The following is a 21,253-nucleotide window of genomic DNA, read 5'->3' as shown; positions in this document are numbered from 1 at the left end:
TTCAAACTCTTGCAGAAGTGAGCAAGTGTGTGAATTCTTGGCTGCACATTTTTTTAAATCAACATGTTTCTTTGCATTTTTTTAAAACAGTGACATCAAGTTGTACAGTGCTGTTTAATGTTCATCATGCCTTAGCTGTAATTAAACTACCTATGTTGTTTGCAAATAATTATCCTTTTTTCTACCTCCAGTGTAATTGTTTACGTTGTTAGTGTAGCTTAAAAGAAGGAACAATTAAGGCCTAAGCAAGAACCTTGGATAAATGTATTATTCTAATGACATCTTCTGTCTGTGACTCAGCATCTCCACTATAAGGTGAGCAGCAATCTATCCTTTTCATAATATTGTCATTACTCCATCCCAGATTTTCCACGGTTTGATTACCAGTCTTACATTATTCTAAGAAGAGAGTTGAACACAATTATTGTCATGCTCACTACTACCAGTTTGTTGTGCTGTGTAGGGTGTTGTTAGCCTCTGAGTAACACCTGCCACATGCAGTTTGTCTTGAACTTCTTTACTGAATTAACCAGCATTGTCATTTAGTAGTCCTTGAGTGAACCTACACTTTTGAATGCTGAAGAACATGTTCCAACACATCACTTTAGATTTATGCCTTATGAAATAGCAATACCAAAATTTCATGTAGCTGTCCTTGCATACGACCACATATTTCTTCATTTTTAAAGATGAGTTCATGTTCTTTGACATAAATGCATGGCTCCAAAAATTCCTTTTACAGAGGAACAGTTATGCCTAATTTCTTTGACATGGTGTTTCTGCTGGTGTGCCTGTCTGTCATGGTACAGTTGCAATAACGAAATCTCTTCAGTGGTGTTGACTTCAACAGTGTTTTTGTGTAAAGGGAATTGATTGTCCACTTTACCTGATTTCCAAAAGGCTCCGGGGCTCCAACAACAATTTTAAGCCAGCATTGCCTTACTTATGATTTAAATTCACCTATTAGATGACTTTTTTAAGATTCAGTTCATGTCAGGTAATGTTGAAAACAAGTTTCTAGACAGCTTAGGAACATCTACAGCATGATATCTTGCGCATCAGTTACAGATTATGACCAGTTTTTATTGCCCTTTCCCAAAGCCATGAAGTTTCTTTTCCAGCTGCATTTACGCCACCTGTCAAATTTTAGAAAATCTGTAAAACAGTCTGAACAGTTGGTTGCATGCCTTGTAACTCTGTAGTCGACCCATCATGTTGCTGAATCTGCTTCAGCTGAGTAGACCTCTTCACAGACAACAACAACATAGCACTAGTTACTTCACAATTATAATTATGTCTGTTAAGATTTTTTCTTTGTTTTCCATCAGAAATCTATTTTTTGCAGTCCTTTATCCAGTGACCCTTTCTTTTACAGTAGTTCCTGTGTTAAAACAGTTGCTTTGTACTAATGAATGTTGTACATAACTCAGCTGATCTTTGTTCTCTGTTTTATCCCCTTGCCTCTGAATTTCTACATTATCATGATTCATATAATGTTATTTGAGGCCTGGTTTTGCTCTATAGATGTCGGTGATGCAGGAGGGCCTTGCTTCATTCGTTTAACAAGTATTGGAAATCATTGAGCAGATTTTGGAAATGACTTCTACATGCCATCAGGTCTTCTTAGTTAACCTTCGTACATATCTTGCCTTAAATGCATGAGAAGTCAGAAGCTTTCCGATTTACCATCATACTAAGTGCAAAAGTGATTGACAGTAGCAAATTTTAATAATACAGAACTTTTAAAATGTCAGACTTTCTCAAGCATTTCACATATTATAAACACGGAGATGAAAAAAGTCATGGTATATCTCCTAATATTGTATTTGACCTACTTTTGCCTAGTGTCGTGCAGCAGCTTGATGTGGCATGGACTTAATAAGTCATTAGAAGTCCCCTGCAGAGATATGGGGCCATGCTGTATCTACAGCCATCCACAATTGAGAAAGTGTTGCCAGTGCAGGATTTTGTGCATGAACTGACCTCTCAATTCTGTCCCATAAATGTTCAAAGGGATTCATGCTAGGCGATCTGGGTGGCCAGTTCATTCACTCGAAATATCCAGAATGTTCTTTAAACCAGTTGTGAACAATTGTGGCCTGTTGACATGGCGCATTGTCAGTAATAAAAATTCCACTGTTTATTTGTAGCATGAACGCCGCAAATGGTCTCCAAGTAGCCGAACAGAACCATTTCCAGCCAATGATCAGTTCAGTTGCTCCAGAGGACCCAGTCCATTCCATGTAAACACAGTGCACAGCGTTATGGGGTCACCACCAGCTTGCACAGCACCTTCTTGACAACTTGCGTCCATGTCTTTTTGGTGACTGCACCATAATCGAACCCTACCATTCGCTCTTACCAACTAAAATCGAGATTCACCTGACAAGGCCATAGTTTTCCAGTTGTTTAGGGTCAACTGATATGGTCTTGAGCCCAGGAGAGGCACTGCAGATGATGTGCTGTGAGCAAAAGGCACTCACATTGGTTGTATGCTGCCGTAGCCGATTAACGCCATATGTTGCCACACTGTCCTAACGGATACTTTCGTCATATGTCCCACTTTGATTTCTGTGGTTATTTCATGCAGTGTTGCTTGTCTACAATGCAGGAAAAGATAGACTGCTACTTACCGTAAAGAAGACATGTTACTGTGCAGACAGGCACAATTAAAAGACCCTTACATAAAGCTTTCGGCCACAGCCTCCATTAGCAAAAGAGAAACACATACAAGCAAGCAGACCTCATGCACACACATCCGCCAACTCTAGCATCTCAGGCCAGAATGCTTAGTGTAGCTTATCTATTAGCACTGACAACTTTACGCAATGACAGCTGCTCTCGGCCATTATGTGAAGGTCGTTGGCCACTACATTGTCCATGGTGAGAGGTAATGCCTGAAATTTGGCATTCGCAGTACATTCTTGGAATATTGAATAACCGAATGATTTCCGAAATGGAATTTCCCATGAGTCTAGCTCCAACTTCCATACAAACGGTGGAAAATCCAGGATGGAATAACACAGTATTACGAAAGAGGTACATTACTACTTACCATATAGCTGAGAAGCGAGTCTCAGATAGGCACAACAAAAAGACTGTCAAACAAGTAAGCTTTGAGCCAAAATGGCTTTCATTGGAATTAGACAGCACTCTCTCTCTCTCTCTCTCTCTCTCTCTCTCTCTCTCTCTCTATCTATCTCGTGGAGAATGTGATAATGTGATTCAGTTGCACCAGTCCTGGGTGGTACTGTCACACAATGGGAATGCTCCTCTGTGGCTGGATAGTGAGACTTTGGGAGGCCGTGAGTGACTAGAGAGATAATGTACAGGAGATCCGTTTCTGTAATAGGTTGGGAGGGTAATTTCTGTCTGTGAAGGTCTCAGTGAGACCCTTGGTGTATTTCGAGAGGGACTGCTCATCATTACAGATGCGACAGCCATGCGTGGCTAGACTGTATGAAAGGGACTTCTTGGTAGGGAATGGGCGGCAGCTGTCAGAGTGGAGGTATTGTCTTGCAGATGTCCATTGCCGTTCACTGTGGATTACTTCTCCTTTGAAGGCATCACCTAAAAACAAAGCCAGGGTATGCAATGAGCACCCGCATGACACCATCTTATGCCAACCTTTCTAACCACGAAGATTCCTAAGCCCCCACCTGGTTCAGATTCATTGATGACATCTTAGTGATCCGGATTGAGGAGAGGACAGCCTATCCACACTGTCCCAGAACCTTAACACCTTTTCCCCCCGTTGCTTCACCTGGTCCTTCTCAACCCAGCAAGCCACCTTCCTTGATGTTGACATCCACCTCAAAGATGGCTAAATCAGTACCTCCATCCATATCAAACCTACCATCTACCAGCAATACCTCCACTTTGACAGCTGCCACCCATTACTTACAAAGAAGTCCCTTCCACACAGCCCAGCCACTCGTGGCCATTGCACCTATAATGACAAGCAGTCTCTCTCAAAATACACCAGTGGTCTCATTGAGGTCTTCACAGGCTGTAATTACCTTCCCAACCATGTACAGAAACAGATCTCCTTTGCCTTATCTCTGTAGTCAACCTCCGAAAGTCCCACCATCCAGCAACAGAGGAGCATTCCCCTCGCAACTCAGTACCACCCAAGGCTGGAACAACTGAATCACATTCTGCTACCTATGAAACAAATCATGTGATCTACTAGCTAAGACGCAACCACAGTGCTGCATTCTAGATGTGCATGACAACAAACAAGCTATCTGTACGCATGAATGGCCACTGACAAACTGACCAAGAAACAGCTGGACCACCCAGTTACTAAGCAAGCTGACCAACACCAGCTTTTCTGAATTGTGTAGGTGGTAACTCTCCCTGCAGTATATTCTACGTTCCTGTAACCCACCTGGCCTCAACCTTCATTAGTCATTTCCTACACCACATATACCCTACTGTGTTCTTTCTCCGCCACTACACAGCTCTTTATTCCAACTACAGTCCTGCAGACATTCTACTTCTCAAATTTCCTACTAACCTATCAACTGCACCTAGCTGCTTTATGTTCACTCCACTCCATCCCTGTATGCTTCAATAAGCAGCACTTTACCATTCCCCATCCCTACCCTGCTATCTCTCCCATTCCCATCCCATCCTCTTCCCTAACCCCACCCCTCAGATTGATTCTCCCATCATGCACTGCTGCTGCTCCCAGCAGCCAAGTGTGTGTGTGTGTGTGTGTGTGTGTGTGTGTGTGTGTGTGAGAGAGAGAGAGAGAGAGAGAGAGAGAGAGAGAGAGAGAGAATAATAATACCAATGAAGACCTTTTTGACCAAAATCTTACTTGTTTGAAGGTCTTTTTGTGTTGCCTATTTGTGGCTCAGCATCATCAACTACCACATCACATTCAAAGTCTGTTAATTCCCATTGTGTGGCCATAGTCATGTTGGAAACCTTTTCATGGGAATCATCTGAGTAAAGAATGACATCTCTGCCAATGCATTGGACCACAAAACGTGCAACAAAGGGAATTCTCCAGGTTTGTTTCTGCTCATTAGACCAAGTTGTTCCGGCCTTCAGTTTTTCTGTCCGGCCAACTGTCAAACTGCAATTTAAAGATTGTGCATAAAATAGAAAATACTTGGCTAAACACCCAAAAGCAACGCTTAATGTTTTAGTTTTACTGCAGGATTACTCCATGTCAGTTCAGTAAAAAAAAAATTCTGGACCAACATCTCAGATTTGAACTTGGCTGATGTGTTCTCCCTGTGGAGACAAATAACCATACGAGATTTCAGCATGTTATCTCTGTTTCTTTTTTATGGTACTTTAGATTTGGAAGCTTGGCCACTTGTAACATTGTGATGACACAAATTGTTGCTTGCTTACGCTTGGATAAAAGTTACCATTTTTTATTTACTACCCAAAGAAGGTAAAATTTGGAGATTGTACACTCTGTAGTATAAGGATTGTAAGTAAAACTGTCAACGCCTGGAGAGAGAGAAAACAAACATTCTTAAATTGAATATCACACAAAGGAAAAAGAATAACCAAAAAAATGTTTCTCAGGATAACAATCAAAGCATGAGCTGTCGCTTGGAAAATAAAATTAATGGTATTTTTGTCTTTTATTCCAACAACCACCTGTTCCTAGTTTTGTCTTGAAAATCTAAAATTAGCTGTTGAAATTTCATGATTCCTGAATAATATAACTGAAATTCTAAGTGATTAAACTAATAAAAACAAGCTATCATGACCAACTTTAAGTTTAAGAAACTCAAATTTTTTAAAAATATCACTTCTTACAGGAGGAATAATTTATACAATAACTTTTTTTCTGAATAGAGCACATACATTCCTTTGAAAATTGGTAAGTTCTTCCAGTTTGTTTTAGAACGTTCAATAACATCAAGAGTGCTAGTAAAGGGAACTAGGCAAATATCCTCTCAATAACATCAAGAGTGCTAGTAAAGGGAACTAGGCAAATATCCTCTCATTTGGGCCAAGTGAATGGCAGCGAAGGTCCTGAAGGATGCATAAATTATATGGTAACATCATTGCACCACATATTGAAATATCTGCAGGCTACATGGATTGATGGGATCAGATTATCTTTTCTAACAAAAGATAGCAATTTATTCCATAAATTAGGTTTGAAGGTGAGCTCCACATCACTATTGATACTCCCTTCTCTTGCTTTCCTTAAACAATATAATGGCTTAAACTCCTGGAAACTGTAGTAAAGTTTGAAATTCTGCAAAATCAAAGTGTATTTGATTTATAGATTCTTCTTGAATAAAATAAAACTTAACTTTGGTAATATTAACATTATAAAACTGAAGCAAATTTGATGCAGATAGTATTTGGTTTCCTAAGTGTCTTGGTAAAATTTCCTTTTACGAATTCTTTTAACCCTTCTCAATTTTTCTGTGACTAGTTGCAGAGTGACCACTCGGTTCTGATATTAAAATAATTTTGATGAAGACATAAGTTTATAAAATTAAAATATTTTTTTATTATCCTGCAGAGCCATCACAAAATTATTTTTTTTTAAGGATTGGCGTATGTTTCTGTGATGAATTCAGGCACAGTTCTTGCATTTTTTGGACCACACACACATTGTTTCACATCATCAGATATAATGCCAAGACACTTAAGTAATCTTACATTACATTTTTTTTAGATTAATTGTAATAATATGTATAGTGCAAGAGTCAGATGTCCAGTGTTATCACTGGTTTTGTCGTGGATAGTAAAAGTAATTTTCACTCATGAAAGTTAAGGGTTTCATCTTCATCGCAGTTACTGTACTAGTGTTTCTATTGGAGGACATTCATTACAACTCTGTAGCATATATGGAGAGGTCACATTTTCACATAATATCATTTTTGTTTGATCTTTATAGCTTTCTTCAAATGCTACTGTGTTGATTAATAAAATTATGCTATGATGAATGGCTAAGACGTACTAAGAAGGTACGATTAACACCTGTTAAAACACACCACTTTGGGGTAAGAGAACCCAACACAGGAAAAAGTACTTTATTGTCTAGATATTCAATATAATTGGAATAATTTTTAAGTAAATTGCCTAAAAATCTAGATTTATTATTCATTAGATTAGATTAGATTTACTTTCATTCCAATTGATCTGTAGTAAGGGGGTCCTCCAGGATGTAGAACATGTCAGAAAAACAACACTACATGACAAATATTTACAACTAAAACAAGTTAGCTAATGTACTATTAAACAGGTCCCAAGTGGAAAGATCGTCATTTTTTAATGTACACTATATAAAAGAATCATTTTACAAATACTAATGCACTGAATTTAAAATAAAATTTTATTTATTTATTTATAAGGTAATAAATAAATATGATTTTCCTCTTTGCTTCCGACATCCTTTATAACTGATAGATCTCTAGATTGTTCATCCCCTTAGTAAAAATTTGTTACTAAATCAGTTAGTATTGGTTTAAGTTAGTTCCCCTTTTTTAGGCTTGGTTATGCTAAGAAACACTTTTATTTAAAAGATTCTATGCGAGCAAACCATGCTAAGTGCTCAGATTTCAGTGCTGGGCCATCAACAAGTGTCAGTGTACGAACCACTCAACGAAACATCATCTATATGAGCTTTCGGGGCCGAAGGCCCACTCTTGTACTCTTGATGACCACAAGACACAAAGCTTTACATTGCATGTCGGCAGGAGACTGTTCAAGCTGGTGGAGGCTTTGTAATGGTGTGGGGAATGTGCAGTAGGAATTATATAGAACCCCTGATACCTCTAGATATGACTGACAGGTGACACATATGTAAGCATCCTGTCTGACCACTTGCATGCATTCATGTCCATTGTGCATTCCGACAGACTTGTGACACCCCACAGACCCAGAATTGCTGCTGAGTGGCTCCAGGAACACTCTTCTGAGTTGAAACACCTTTTGTCACCATATCAGTGTGTGTTTTCCAGAAGTGATGATCTACAATTGACCATCTGATCAGGTTGTAATCAACAATCAAACAGGCTTTTTCTGCATGCCAACATCTCATTACATTCTTCTTGACTTACATAAGTAATAAGACACTGCTTGGTGCCACACATTTTAATGCTCCCTACCAATTTTTATTCACCAGTTTTTATCCCATCAGTTGTTTCAGGTTGGAGTTGATATATTACTCAGCTCCCGACAAACCTAAGAGAACACCATTCTGCAGTGCTTCGTGCTGAGTGTTATTCTCTTGCTCATCGCCATTAATACACTAGTGAGCTCCATCAGACCAGTGAGCATCTCTGCGCCATATGTCAACAACTTTTGCATTTGGTGCAGCTCCAGTCTGTAGCTGTGGCTGAACACAAGTTCGATGACATAATCCAAAGGCCCTCCATTTGGGCCTGTTTTCTTGGCTTGCAGTTATCTCCTGCAAAAACACAAATCGTATATTTCTGTCTCATATCGTGGCCCATCCTGACCCAGACCTCTGTTTGGGTACAAAACACTTTGATGTTGTTACATGGTCCTAATATTTGGGACTTCTCTCATAAAAAACTGACGTGGTTGCCCAATTCATCAACTGAAGACTGGGTTGACGTGAAAGCTTAACACCCTGGATTTCCCTGCCCACACTTGTTGGGGTGCGAATCGCACTGCTCTCGGCCCTGATCTCATCCTGATTGGACTATGATTGCCAAGTTTATGGCTCAGTGGCACATTCAGCTTTGAAATTATTGGTCCTAGCCCATAATTGTAAGACTGGTCACTGTAGCCTTCTGGACTAGTCATGTAGATAGCCTCCTTGCTAACGCAGAGAGTTTACCTCTTCAGTTCTGATGGTACCAACTCACGTAATCACCATTTAACGATTTCCCAATCATTCAACTTATCACATTATTTCTGTATACAAGGGGTATCAACCACCTGACATCCACCCTTGGGTGGGATGGGATTTTCAGCTGGTATGCACCTTGAGGTCCATAGCCGCAACCTCCACCATATCCAATTAGAATGTGCTCCCCATATTTTTCGCACACTCCTTCCCCCTTGGTTAGTACACCCACCACAAATTACGACAGAGTTATTTCAGGGACCTCAAATTTCAGTTGCCCCCTTGACCTTTTGATATCTGTATCTCTGTTCTGCAGAAGTATCGGAATTCTTCTGTCATGTATGCTTACACTTGTAAAACCGTTGATAGGATGGAATGTACTCTGTACACTTCCGCTGGTCAGGAAGAACATTTGTTGCCAGGAACATCTAGTGTTTTTATGGTGGGGCTGATAGCTATGACAGAATCTTATGGTGTATTAAACAGACCTCCATCAACAGTGTTTTAATTTCTAGTGACTCAGTGAGCAGTCTCACCCTGTGGTTAGTGCTCCTACTGTTTGGTAGCCCAGTGTGACAATTTCAGCCCACATGCAATGATTGGAACTCTTGCATTGATTGTGTATTACCAAATACAATAATTTCATACAACTGAAGACGGGATTTTAAAGACCGGTCATGGCTTAACTAACATTATTACAACTGGAGTGGAGCTTTCTAAATTAATTATAATTAAAATACTTTGGGGGCAGGGACAGGGTGGTTAAGGTTGGGTCATCTCGCACTGCATTCTGAGTGTGGGGAACCCTTGATCTGCCTCGTTTGCCAGCTACCTTGTTCATCTCTCTTTTACACTTGTTTTAATTGTTTTTAGATGTGGTTAGCCCCATTTTTCTCCTGTACCATATTGTAGGGATGGCACTCTGATGATTGGTGGGTGGTGTTCTTTACGGCTTCGCCTCTAATGGATCAGGAGTGAGTCATTTCCTGTTGTATACAGAGGCTTGGGATCACTTACCTCTGCGCACCTCCTTGCTGAACTGGTTATTCGCCCACCTTATTTTATCATCATCATCCTACTTTTGCCTATTAAGTTTTCTTCTCACTTTTACTATTATGCATCATTTGGCTAGAAAACGTTATTTGCCTTGTAACTTCCTTTGCCCTTTATTAGGTTGGCAGGGGGTCAGATACAGGTGGGATTTCTCTCCCTGTAGATGAGCCCTGGGAGACCCCTTGTCTGGTCTGATGTACTTACTAACCCAACCCAAATACTTCTACTTCTCTTTAATTTCTCAGCTCTGCCATCAGTATTGCTTTCAATGCCACAGTTTTACAACACCTAAGTTATTTCATAATTCAATCAAATTTCTGACTGACAGGATTAACTCCAGATGAAATATCTCTTGATACAGGCACTACTTGTGACCTCACTATTTAGTCACTTAACCACGAACCAATCACCCAGTCTAATTTCCATATAAATTTTAATCTGCATCCTATGTCATTTTCTCTGTGTTGCAAGTGCAGTTGTATCCCATTCATACTTGTCTTGTGATATTGTGTTACTGATCTAGCACTTAATTCCGAAACTGCATTCCCATGTTTCCAATAACATTTGAAGATCTGTCTGCTTTTCTGGATGTGCTAATTATTTCTCTAAGACATTGTCCAGAGTTCTTGTGCTGCTGTTAATGAGTAGAATGTAAGTAAAAAGACAGCAAAATGACTACAAGCACTCGCATGCATCCAAGGTTACTCCTATAGATCATGAGGGGAGCAGTTCCAGCCAACGATCCTTTCTTATTTTAACATTTTCAGCATTCAAAGAATGTAATCAGTATTGTGGGGTATCTCCAAATTGATTTTGCATCTCTCTATTGAAGGGAGGACAAAGAAACTTGACTAAGCACCTAATGTAAAATTCCAAATTGCTATAGCGTGGAATAAAACATTTTTTTCTGATGATTTAATGGTCATATCTGAGGGAAAAGTTTTGGTATATGTCAGAGCAAAAGAAAAATTGAGTGAACATATTTACTCATTTGCATTACTAGATTTAAGAGCAAGGTGAAAAGGCACACCCAATTAAAGCAGTGATCATCTGCAGCCAAGATTAGTGTCTATGACAGTGAATTACAACTGCTAAAACCTGTCATAATCATGTTTTGGAAGATAAAACAGAAAACAAATTTATTCAGTAAATTAAATAGTAGAATTTTCAACTGTAGACATTAGTGGGTCCTGAGTTTCTATACAATAATTTTCTTTGAATATTCCATCTTATCGGGTCTAACGGTAGAGCTCCATGTATCACATTTCCCTTGTCATAGAAGTGAATCAACTGACGTAACAAAATCTTGAATTTATATTGTTCTGTAGTTTAGAAATTGTAGCTCTTTGTAAGAAACCAAAAGCAAAAAATGACACTCTTCTTTAGATAAAAATTGATATTTTCACTTTTATGAGGCACTACTACCTTTCCTTCTGGCCGTAGAACTGACAGCTTTAAAACTGAATGTATCACACGAAAACATTTACACGTGACTATGTTTTTCACATAAAGCCTAAGAAACAAAAGGACATGGAAATGATGAGATCTAATACTGTTTGCTATTTTGTTGAAAACTGACATTCTAAGCCCATGGCTGTGTAAAAAATATAGGTTGACTCTTACATTGAAGATAAGAGCAACAAACCACCTTTTACAATACTATTTATTTATTTAAATAGCATTGTTACTGGGTTTTGAACTGACAGGTTCATATTCAGAGAGCTAGTTCCCACTAAGGTAAATTTTACATCAGCTTTCGCTTTTTTTTCCCAACTGATGTGAAATTTCCGAAGAAGTTTCACCGCATGCAAGTACATATACAAAGATGGCGACCGAGTGAGGTGGCACAGTGGTTAGCACACTGGACTCGCATTAGGGAGGATGACGGTTCGATTCCGCGCCCAGCCATCCTGATTTAGGTTTTCCGTGATTTCCCTAAATCGCTCCGGGCAAATGCCGGGATTGTTCCTTTGAAAGGGCACGGCCGACATCTTTCCCCATCCTTCCCTGATCCAATGAGACTGATTACCTTGCTGTCTGGTCTCCTCCCCCAAGCAAGCCAACCCAACCAAAAGATGACACTATTACAACCATAACAATGCCAAAGACTTCCTTTGAAAGCAGACATTTTTACTGAAGCTGGTCTGACAGTCTCTGTTAAGATATTCATCTACATAGTAGAAGGAGCTGCTTATCGAAAAGTCTCTCAAACTCTGTTAAGCTGTGCTTTATCTGGAGCCAAGTTTTTAATGGTTGCTGGAAATTTATTGGCAATATGTGTTCCTGTACATTAGGCCCATTTTATTTTAACAAGTTAAGTAATTTTAGGTTTTTATGTAGATTGTTCATACTCCTAGTATTGATACTATGTTTTGAGCTATTGGTGGGAAATAGACACACATTACTTGCAACAAATTTCATTAAGGAATAAATATACTGAAAGCAAGGGGAAACTACAGCCGTAATTTTTCCCGAGGGCATGCAGCTTTACTGTATGATTACATGATGATGGCGTCCTCTTGGGTAAAATATTCCGGAGGAAAAATTGTCCCCCATTCGGATCTCCGGGCGGGGACTACTCAAGAGGATGTCGTTATCAGGAGAAAGAAAACTGGCGTTCTACGGATCGGAGCGTGGAATGTCAGATCCCTTAATCGGGCAGGTAGGTTAGAAAATTTAAAAAGGGAAATGGATAGGTTGAAGTTGGATATTGTGGGAATTAGTGAAGTTCGGTGGCAGGAGGAACAAGACTTCTGGTCAGGTGACTACAGGGTTATAAACACAAAATCAAATAGGGGTAATGCAGGAGTAGGTTTAATAATGAATAGGAAAATAGGAATGCGGGTAAGCTACTACAAACAGCATAGTGAACGCATTATTGTGGCCAAGATAGATACGAAGCCCACACCTACTACAGTAGTACAAGTTTATATGCCAACTAGCTCTGCAGATGACGAAGACATTGAAGAAATGTATGATGAAATAAAAGAAATTATTCAGATTGTGAAGGGAGACGAAAATTTAATAGTCATGGGTGACTGGAATTCGAGTGTAGGAAAAGGGAGAGAAGGAAACATAGTAGGTGAATATGGATTGGGGGACAGAAATGAAAGAGGAAGCCGCCTGGTAGAATTTTGCACAGAGCACAACATAATCATAACTAACACTTGGTTTAAGAATCATGAAAGAAGGTTGTATACATGGAAGAACCCTGGAGATACTAAAAGGTATCAGATAGATTATATAATGGTAAGACAGAGATTTAGGAACCAGGTTTTAAATTGTAAGACATTTCCAGGGGCAGATGTGGACTCTGACCACAATCTATTGGTTATGACCTGTAGATTAAAACTGAAGAAACTGCAAAAAGGTGGGAATTTAAGGAGATGGGACCTGGATAAACTGAAAGAACCAGAGGTGGTACAGAGATTCAGGGAGAGCATAAGGGAGCAATTGACAGGAATGAGGGAAATAAATACAGTAGAAGAAGAATGGGTAGCTTTGAGGGATGAAGTAGTGAAGGCAGCAGAGGATCAAGTAGGTAAAAAGACGAGGGCTAGTAGAAATCGTTGGGTAACACAAGAAATATTGAATTTAATTGATGAAAGGAGAAAATATAAAAATGCAGTAAGTGAAACAGGCAAAAAGGAATACAAACGTCTCAAAAATGAGATCGACAGGAAGTGCAAAATGGCTAAGCAGGGATGGCTAGAGGACAAATGTAAGGATGTAGAGGCCTATCTCACTAGGGGTAAGATAGATACCGTCTACAGGAAAATTAAAGAGACCTTTGGAGATAAGAGAACGACTTGTATGAATATCAAGAGCTCAGATGGAAACCCAGTTCTAAGCAAAGAAGGGAAAGCAGAAAGGTGGAAGGAGTATATAGAGGGTCTATACAAGGGCGATGTACTTGAGGACAATATTATGGAAATGGAAGAGGATGTAGATGAAGATGAAATGGGAGATATGATACTGCGTGAAGAGTTTGACAGAGCACTGAAAGACCTGAGTCGAAACAAAGCCCCCGGAGTAGACAATATTCCATTGGAACTACTGACAGCCGTGGGAGAGCCAGTCCTGACAAAACTCTACCATCTGGTGAGGAAGATGTATGAGACAGGCGAAATACCCTCAGACTTCAAGAAGAATATAATAATTCCAATCCCAAAGAAAGCAGGTGTTGACAGATGTGAAAATTACCGAACTATCAGCTTAATAAGTCACAGCTGCAAAATACTAACACGAATTCTTTACAGACGAATGGAAAAACTAGTAGAAGCCAACCTCGGGGAAGATCAGTTTGGATTCCGTAGAAACACTGGAACACGTGAGGCAATACTGACCTTAAGACTTATCTTAGAAGAAAGATTAAGGAAAGGCAAACCTACGTTTCTAGCATTTGTAGACTTAGAGAAAGCTTTTGACAATGTTGACTGGAATACTCTCTTTCAAATTCTAAAGGTGGCAGGGGTAAAATACAGGGAGCGAAAGGCTATTTACAATTTGTACAGAAACCAGATGGCAGTTATAAGAGTCGAGGGACATGAAAGGGAAGCAGTGGTTGGGAAGGGAGTAAGACAGGGTTGTAGCCTCTCCCCGATGTTGTTCAATCTGTATATTGAGCAAGCAGTAAAGGAAACAAAAGAAAAATTCGGAGTAGGTATTAAAATTCATGGAGAAGAAATAAAAACTTTGAGGTTCGCCGATGACATTGTAATTCTGTCCGAGACAGCAAAGGACTTGGAAGAGCAGTTGAATGGAATGGACAGTGTCTTGAAAGGAGGATATAAGATGAACATCAACAAAAGCAAAACAAGGATAATGGAATGTAGCCTATTTAAGTCGGGTGATGCTGAGGGAATTAGATTAGGAAATGAGGCACTTAAAGTAGTAAAGGAGTTTTGCTATTTGGGGAGCAAAATAACTGATAATGGTCGAAGTAGAGAGGATATAAAATGTAGGCTGGCAATGGCAAGGAAAGCGTTTCTGAAGAAGAGAAATTTGTTAACATCCAGTATTGATTTAAGTGTCAGGAAGTCATTTCTGAAAGTATTCGTATGGAGTGTAGCCATGTATGGAAGTGAAACATGGACGATAAATAGTTTGGACAAGAAGAGAATAGAAGCTTTTGAAATGTGGTGCTACAGAAGAATGCTGAAGATTAGATGGGTGGATCACATAACTAATGAGGAAGTATTGAATAGGATTGGGGAGAAGAGAAGTTTGTGGCACAACTTGACCAGAAGAAGGGATCGGTTGGTAGGACATGTTCTGAGGCATCAAGGGATCACCAATTTAGTATTGGAGGGCAGCGTGGAGGGTAAAAATCGTAGAGGGAGACCAAGAGATGAATACACTAAGCAGATTCAGAAGGATGTAGGTTGCAGTAGGTACTGGGAGATGAAAAAGCTTGCACAGGATAGAGTAGCATGGAGAGCTGCATCAAACCAGTCTTAGGACTGAAGACCACAACAACAACAACATACTGAGATGTGGTGGTTAGAATACCAAGTTCCTTGAACAGGTTTCTATTGGATATTCTTGAAGCTGCACCAAAAATGAGTCTTATTACATGCTTTTGCACATTAAAAGCTTTTGCTTGGTTTGTTGAGTTACTCCAGAATATGATCCCAAATGATATAATAGAATGAAAGTGAGTGAAGTATGAAACTTTTTTGTATTTAGTCTCCTAAATCAGACATCATTCTCACTGCAAATACAGACTTGTTTAGGCGCTCCAGCAATGCTGTGGTATGCCCTTCCCAAGTTAATGTATTATCAACTTGTAATCCCAGAAATTTAACACTGTCACACTCTTCGATCTGCATGTCTTCATATGTTGTACTCATGCGGGAAGGAAATCTCTTACAGGCTCTGAACTACATGTAGTGGCTCTTTTCAAAGTTTAATGACAGTGAATTAGCTGTAAACCATTTATTAATGTACATGAAAATTTGATTAGCGGCCATTTCTAAATCTATACATGACTTGCTATTTACTGCAATGTTTGTGTCATCTGCAAACAAAACAAATTTAGCATCTGGCACTGTAATAAATGAGAGGCTATTAATGTACACAAAGATGGAACCTTGAGGAACACCACACTAAGACTGATTGCTTGCTCCACAGGTATTTCGCAACAACGCCCTTCGTTTCCTGTTAGTTAGGTAAGACTCAAATCATTTCGCCTCACTGTTGGCAACTCCATAATATTCTAATTTATTTAAGAGGATGCTGTGATTCACACAGTCAAAGGCTTTTGCAAGGTCACAAAATGCCAGTAGTATCTATTCTGTTGTCTAATGACTTACGTACAGTCTCACTGTTCGTGTAAATAGCTTTATCTGTTTCAGACAACCTAAACTGTGACTTGGACAATATATTATATGCAATCAGATGCTTAAGGAGATATTTAAACGCAACCCTTTCAAATATGTTTGAAAAAGCCACAAAATAGAAATCAGTTGATAATTTGATGGTATCTCTTTATCACCCTTCTTTTAAAGAGGCTTAACTTCAGCATATTTTAACCAGTCTGGAAATGTTCCGCTGAGAAGAGATTGATTACACAAATAACTTAAGACAGAACTCAACTCACTTGAGCCCTCTTTGAGTAACTTCATTGAAATGTTGTCGTAACCACTAGAATACTTTGATTTTAAGGATTTTATGATGGATGCTACTTTGGGAGATGTAAGTGTCATTTCCATTCTGCTGAAGTTATTAGTAAAGACTTGTCTCAGATATTCCATTGCACTGTTAACTGAACCTGATAACCCCCAACCTGTCAGTAACACAAGTACTTGTTTAAGAGGTTTGCAACACTACATGCTCTTGTTACCAATGTCTCATTTATTTTTCCAGCTCTCTGTTTCTCTTCCTTTTTGGGTCCATGTGTCTCTGTCTTCACTATATCCCATATAGTTTTTATTTCGTTATCTGATGTAATTATTTTTTTCTCATTATAAAGCCGCTTAGATTTCCGTATTACTTGCTTCAATATTTTGCAGTATTCTTTGTAATGCATTACAACGTTAACATCAGAGGTGTTTGCAGATAGTAGATACAGTCTCCTTTTTGTCCCACATGATTCTTATTCCTTGTGTAATCCGTGGTTTATTTTTAGACTTCTGTGTTATTTGAGTTACCTTTAGGAGAAAATCATTTTCAAAAGAGGAAGTACTGTTATTTATGAATGCTTTGTATTTTTCATTTGAGTTACAAGTATTGTAAAAATCTATACAGTTCATGTCTTTGAGTACTCTCCTAAAATTCTCAAGTTTTGACTGATTTATTACTCTTCTGTACTCAGATTTAATAGATTTTTTGTACTGACAAGTTTCAGCGTTTGGCAGAATATGCTGCATGTGATGATCAGATAGCCTATTTAGTACTGGTTTTGTGATATGTGTTGTTTGCCTAGATTTTTCTACAAAGATATTATCAATAGCAGTGTCAGAGCATTCACATATCCTAATTGCAAAGTTCACAGCAGGAATTAATGGAAAGACAGTGTTACTGATTGCAGTAATTGTTCAGTAACAGAGCTATTCAATAAATCTACTTTAAAATCACCAGCAACCAAGGTTTCCTTTTTTTTATGTGAGCTTCCAGATTTTTAATGAAGAGTTTAAAGTTTCCGTATGGTGCTCTGTATATACTTACTATTGTAAAGAACTTGCTATGAAATTCTAATTCTTATGCTTAAGCTTCTAAGTGCTGCTCTGAGCAAAATTAATTAATATCAGTATTCTTGAAATTAAAACAGTTTCTGCTGACGAATGTGGCAATCCCTCATTTCTCCATATTTTCTCCACAGGTGTAAAAAGCTAACTTGAATCCTGCAACATGAACGTATCTTTGTCATTGTCTGCTTTTCAGACATACTAAGTCCAAAAAATGGACTGATGCCTCATCTTTTTTTTTTTAGAGAGAGAGAGAGGGAGAGGGAGAGGGCTGATTGGTTAGAAAATATAACTGCTTGCAATGGGCAACTTGCACTTGCACAGTAGCATGCACAATAAACAGTGTTTGAGAGCCAAAGTGCTTTATATTTTTGTGGACTTCATTTTGTGAGAGTGCAGGTTACAATGTCTACAAAAATAATACACACACACACACACACACACACACACACACACACACACACGCACACGCAATATGTGGGTTATGGCCAGTACTTATATGTCTCCATGCAAAATGGCATAATGTGGCTGACGGGTTTCTGGACCCTGTGTGATGTCTTTGAACAGCAGTCAGTATAGGTCAGTATAGAAATTCATTCAAATTTATCAAAGCTGAAAAAATAAAAAAAATAAAAACAGTCTGCACAGAAAATCATGGGGCAAAGTTGATCTCTTGCTCGTTTTTAGAGTTGCAAAAATGTGTGTGGCTTAATGCAGTAATGTCAAAACTGAGAAATCCCATTCAGAGTCAACATACGGAAATCTGAAGTTTGGAGCTGTCTTCATTCTTTAATGTGTGATCACACTATTGACTACACATTTTGGAATTTCAAGTGTAGATTTTATAAACATCCCCTCCCCTCTTATAGTTCTTTTGTTGAAACCAGAGTGTAATATTTCAAGAAATGGCTCATGCCTCATTGTTTTGAAGGTAGTAAAGTGAAATCCAATTCGAGACAGTCAAAAGTCCCTATTTATCAAATTGTATGTAGGAGGTTTAGAAAATCTCTTTCCATGGTGTCAGACATGCAAGTAGGCTAATGATTAGAAAACAGAGCAGAAGGTGTGTGTGTCAATCTCAACATAAAATTTTAATATGAATCTTGTTGTGATCTCCTCTAGATGTGTAGTCTTCACAGTGCAGAAATGCCTCGCTGTTAGGAGTGTGAAAGGAGAAATACATGTTGAATGCAAATTGAAGCTGCATTTGTGTGGAAATGAATATGAACTTTATTTTCATTGATTGTTAATTAATTCTTAACTTACCTGATGTAGTGTCTTAAAGAGTGATTTTTTTCTGCAGTTCAACAATGGCAGATGAGCAGCAATTCTGTCTACGCTGGAATAACTTCCAGATGAACATAACATCCCAGTTTGAGGCATTACGTGATGAAGAAGACTTTGTGGATGTGACATTGGCTTGTGAGGGACAGCGTCTAAAAGCACATAAAGTTGTATTATCAGCTTGTAGTCCTTACTTCAAGGAACTTTTCAAGGTGAAATACTATTGAGGACCTTTATGATTTTATAAAATTTCACTTAATCTGGAAATATTAGGTATGGATTTATTTTGCAAAGTAGTCTGTGGTATTTGTAGATTATAATTCATCCTACAGTGTTGAAATGTTATCAGTGACTGCAGAATTATGTCAGAAGGTAATTGGAGTGACTGTAGCACATTTTGACTCAGTCGTCAATTGTAATAAAATTTATGGTGTGTTATGTAACAGAAATGAGAAATAGTCAACTATTTCTAGGAAGAGATCTTTTGTTTTCGTTTAGTAGTTCAGGTGAATAAAATTTCTATGTGCACATAATGAATTCCTTTCACCCTATGGGAGACAGATGTTTAGCTTCCCGTGCCCAACCCCCTCTCCTCCCAGTATGTTAAAAATAACATATGTGGACTTCATAGCAGACGATTTTCATTTCACTTGTCTGTATTTTGTAGCTCTGGTGTAAAATATTAATTTGTGTGGGATGAAATACATGTTGTTAATTTCTGAATTACTGGAAAATAATAAATATATTTCATTGGTTCACTTGCAATGCTTTCTGTGATTTCTTTTTTATGTAGTTGTATATGAATTTATCTGTTTTTGCAGAGTAATCCTTGCAAACATCCTATATTGTTCATGCGTGATGTGGAATTCAGACATTTGAAGTCTCTGGTAGAGTTCATGTATGCTGGAGAGGTCAATGTTGCACAGGCACAGTTATCAGCATTCCTTAGAACTGCAGAATCACTACAAATACGTGGACTCACAGAAGCACCACAGAGGCATTCAAGGGTGAGCAACAAAGTTTTTTTTAGAAATTTACTCTACCTGTTTCTACAGTTTCTTTAGAGGAAAACTGTATATGCTTTATAAAGTAGTTGTTACTGCAACTTGTCATATTGTTTGAGTGCCAGAAGATATTCACAACTACTGGACCAGTGGTCCAATCTCCAATCTGATATAATTTTACACACGTTTCTTATACAATAATAATGACCTGCAAAAAATTTGAGCTCAAGATACAAAAATTAAATGTTTATGTGCTGTTATTAGGGCAATATATAATGTTATGCAAACTCTACAACAGTCTCAACCAAATTTAAGATGGCTAAGAATTGAAACTAGTGGTACTTCAGAGGAGATATTTGGAGCAGATGCACAAACACATGAAAATTTCAATACAACGTCAATCACTATTTTCATATTACGTAAGGTCAAAGTTGTGGAGAAATCAGCCAGTGTTCTTGTTTGATTGCAGTCATTTTTGGACAGACACAATTTATTGAGTGATCTTTAGTAGTCACATAGTGAAGTTAAGTGTTATCAGTTGTACCAATTAGCAGCAGTTGTTTGAGAATATTCTAGAAGTTCCTGATACATAAACATGCCATAAATTTTTTTTACACCAAATTAGTGCATGCCTTGATGTGTTCTGCTAAATATTATCACATATTATTTTCTTTACTTTTGTTTCATTAGAAAGATTAGTTTTTGTCATCAGTAGGTGATTTTTATGAATGTACTCAACATGTTACGCAGTTCAGCATTGAAAAATTCCTGGTGCTTTTAGAAAAGAAAAAACAACAACCCAGTGGGTTAAATTGGGTTTTTGGGATTTTTTTGTTATTGACAATTAAACAGTGCAATTTAAGTGCCACTCATTTTCTCCAACAACTGTCAAATGTTTCGTAGCCCTGGACCTTTTTAAAGCAGACAGCATGAATATTGCAGAAGCTGCCAAAGTATGGATGGATTTTTTTCCGATGTGGAACCCTATAGGAACGTAATGAAGAGTGAAAGGAACAAGCACTAGAACTCTTTCATTGTCTTGCTAATAGATTAGATTCAAGATTCAGGGGGGAAGATTATCTGCTGAACAAGAAGAAAGTGTAGAAAACTGGCTCGCAGAGCTGCATCCAGAGTGGATTGCAAGTTTTATGTCTTTTGGGAGTGATTATTATGATTATTTTCCTGCTAGTATGTTTTCTGATGCAGGTGTAACTTAGTTTTGCCCAAACAAATGGTAGAAGATAATGGAGCTGAAAACCACAATAAAAAAAGGAAACATATCAACACAGTTCATTACTTCTGTGAAAGCCTCATCTCCTGCCCACCAGCACTATATTCTCCTGCAGGCGTGTTTGATCAAAATTAAGAGTTAATTTATGAGAGGAAAGTGAGGAGAAATTAGTGAAGATCTATAAATT

At 38.4% G+C, this 21,253-nt stretch overlaps 1 protein-coding gene across 4 annotated transcripts in view; it reads left to right on the top strand.

Moving 5' to 3' along the window:
* Positions 1-21,253, top strand: part of LOC124799192 (protein abrupt-like) — a 252,710-nt gene that overhangs the window by 3,378 nt on the left and 228,079 nt on the right. For all 4 annotated transcript variants that reach the window (XM_047262751.1, XM_047262737.1, XM_047262729.1 and 1 more), the window contains exons 2-3: positions 18,851-19,043; positions 19,653-19,838. In XM_047262751.1, coding sequence (XP_047118707.1) covers positions 18,858-19,043; positions 19,653-19,838 — 372 coding nt within the window. In that variant the 5' untranslated portion in view covers positions 18,851-18,857. The remainder of the gene's footprint in view (positions 1-18,850; positions 19,044-19,652; positions 19,839-21,253) is intronic.

This window comes from Schistocerca piceifrons, chromosome 1 (genome assembly GCF_021461385.2).
Source record: "Schistocerca piceifrons isolate TAMUIC-IGC-003096 chromosome 1, iqSchPice1.1, whole genome shotgun sequence".
In the NCBI taxonomy this organism is placed as follows: domain Eukaryota; kingdom Metazoa; phylum Arthropoda; class Insecta; order Orthoptera; family Acrididae; genus Schistocerca; species Schistocerca piceifrons.
The sequence above is the reverse complement of the archived record's forward strand: the minus strand, read 5'-3'. Positions and strand labels throughout refer to the sequence as shown.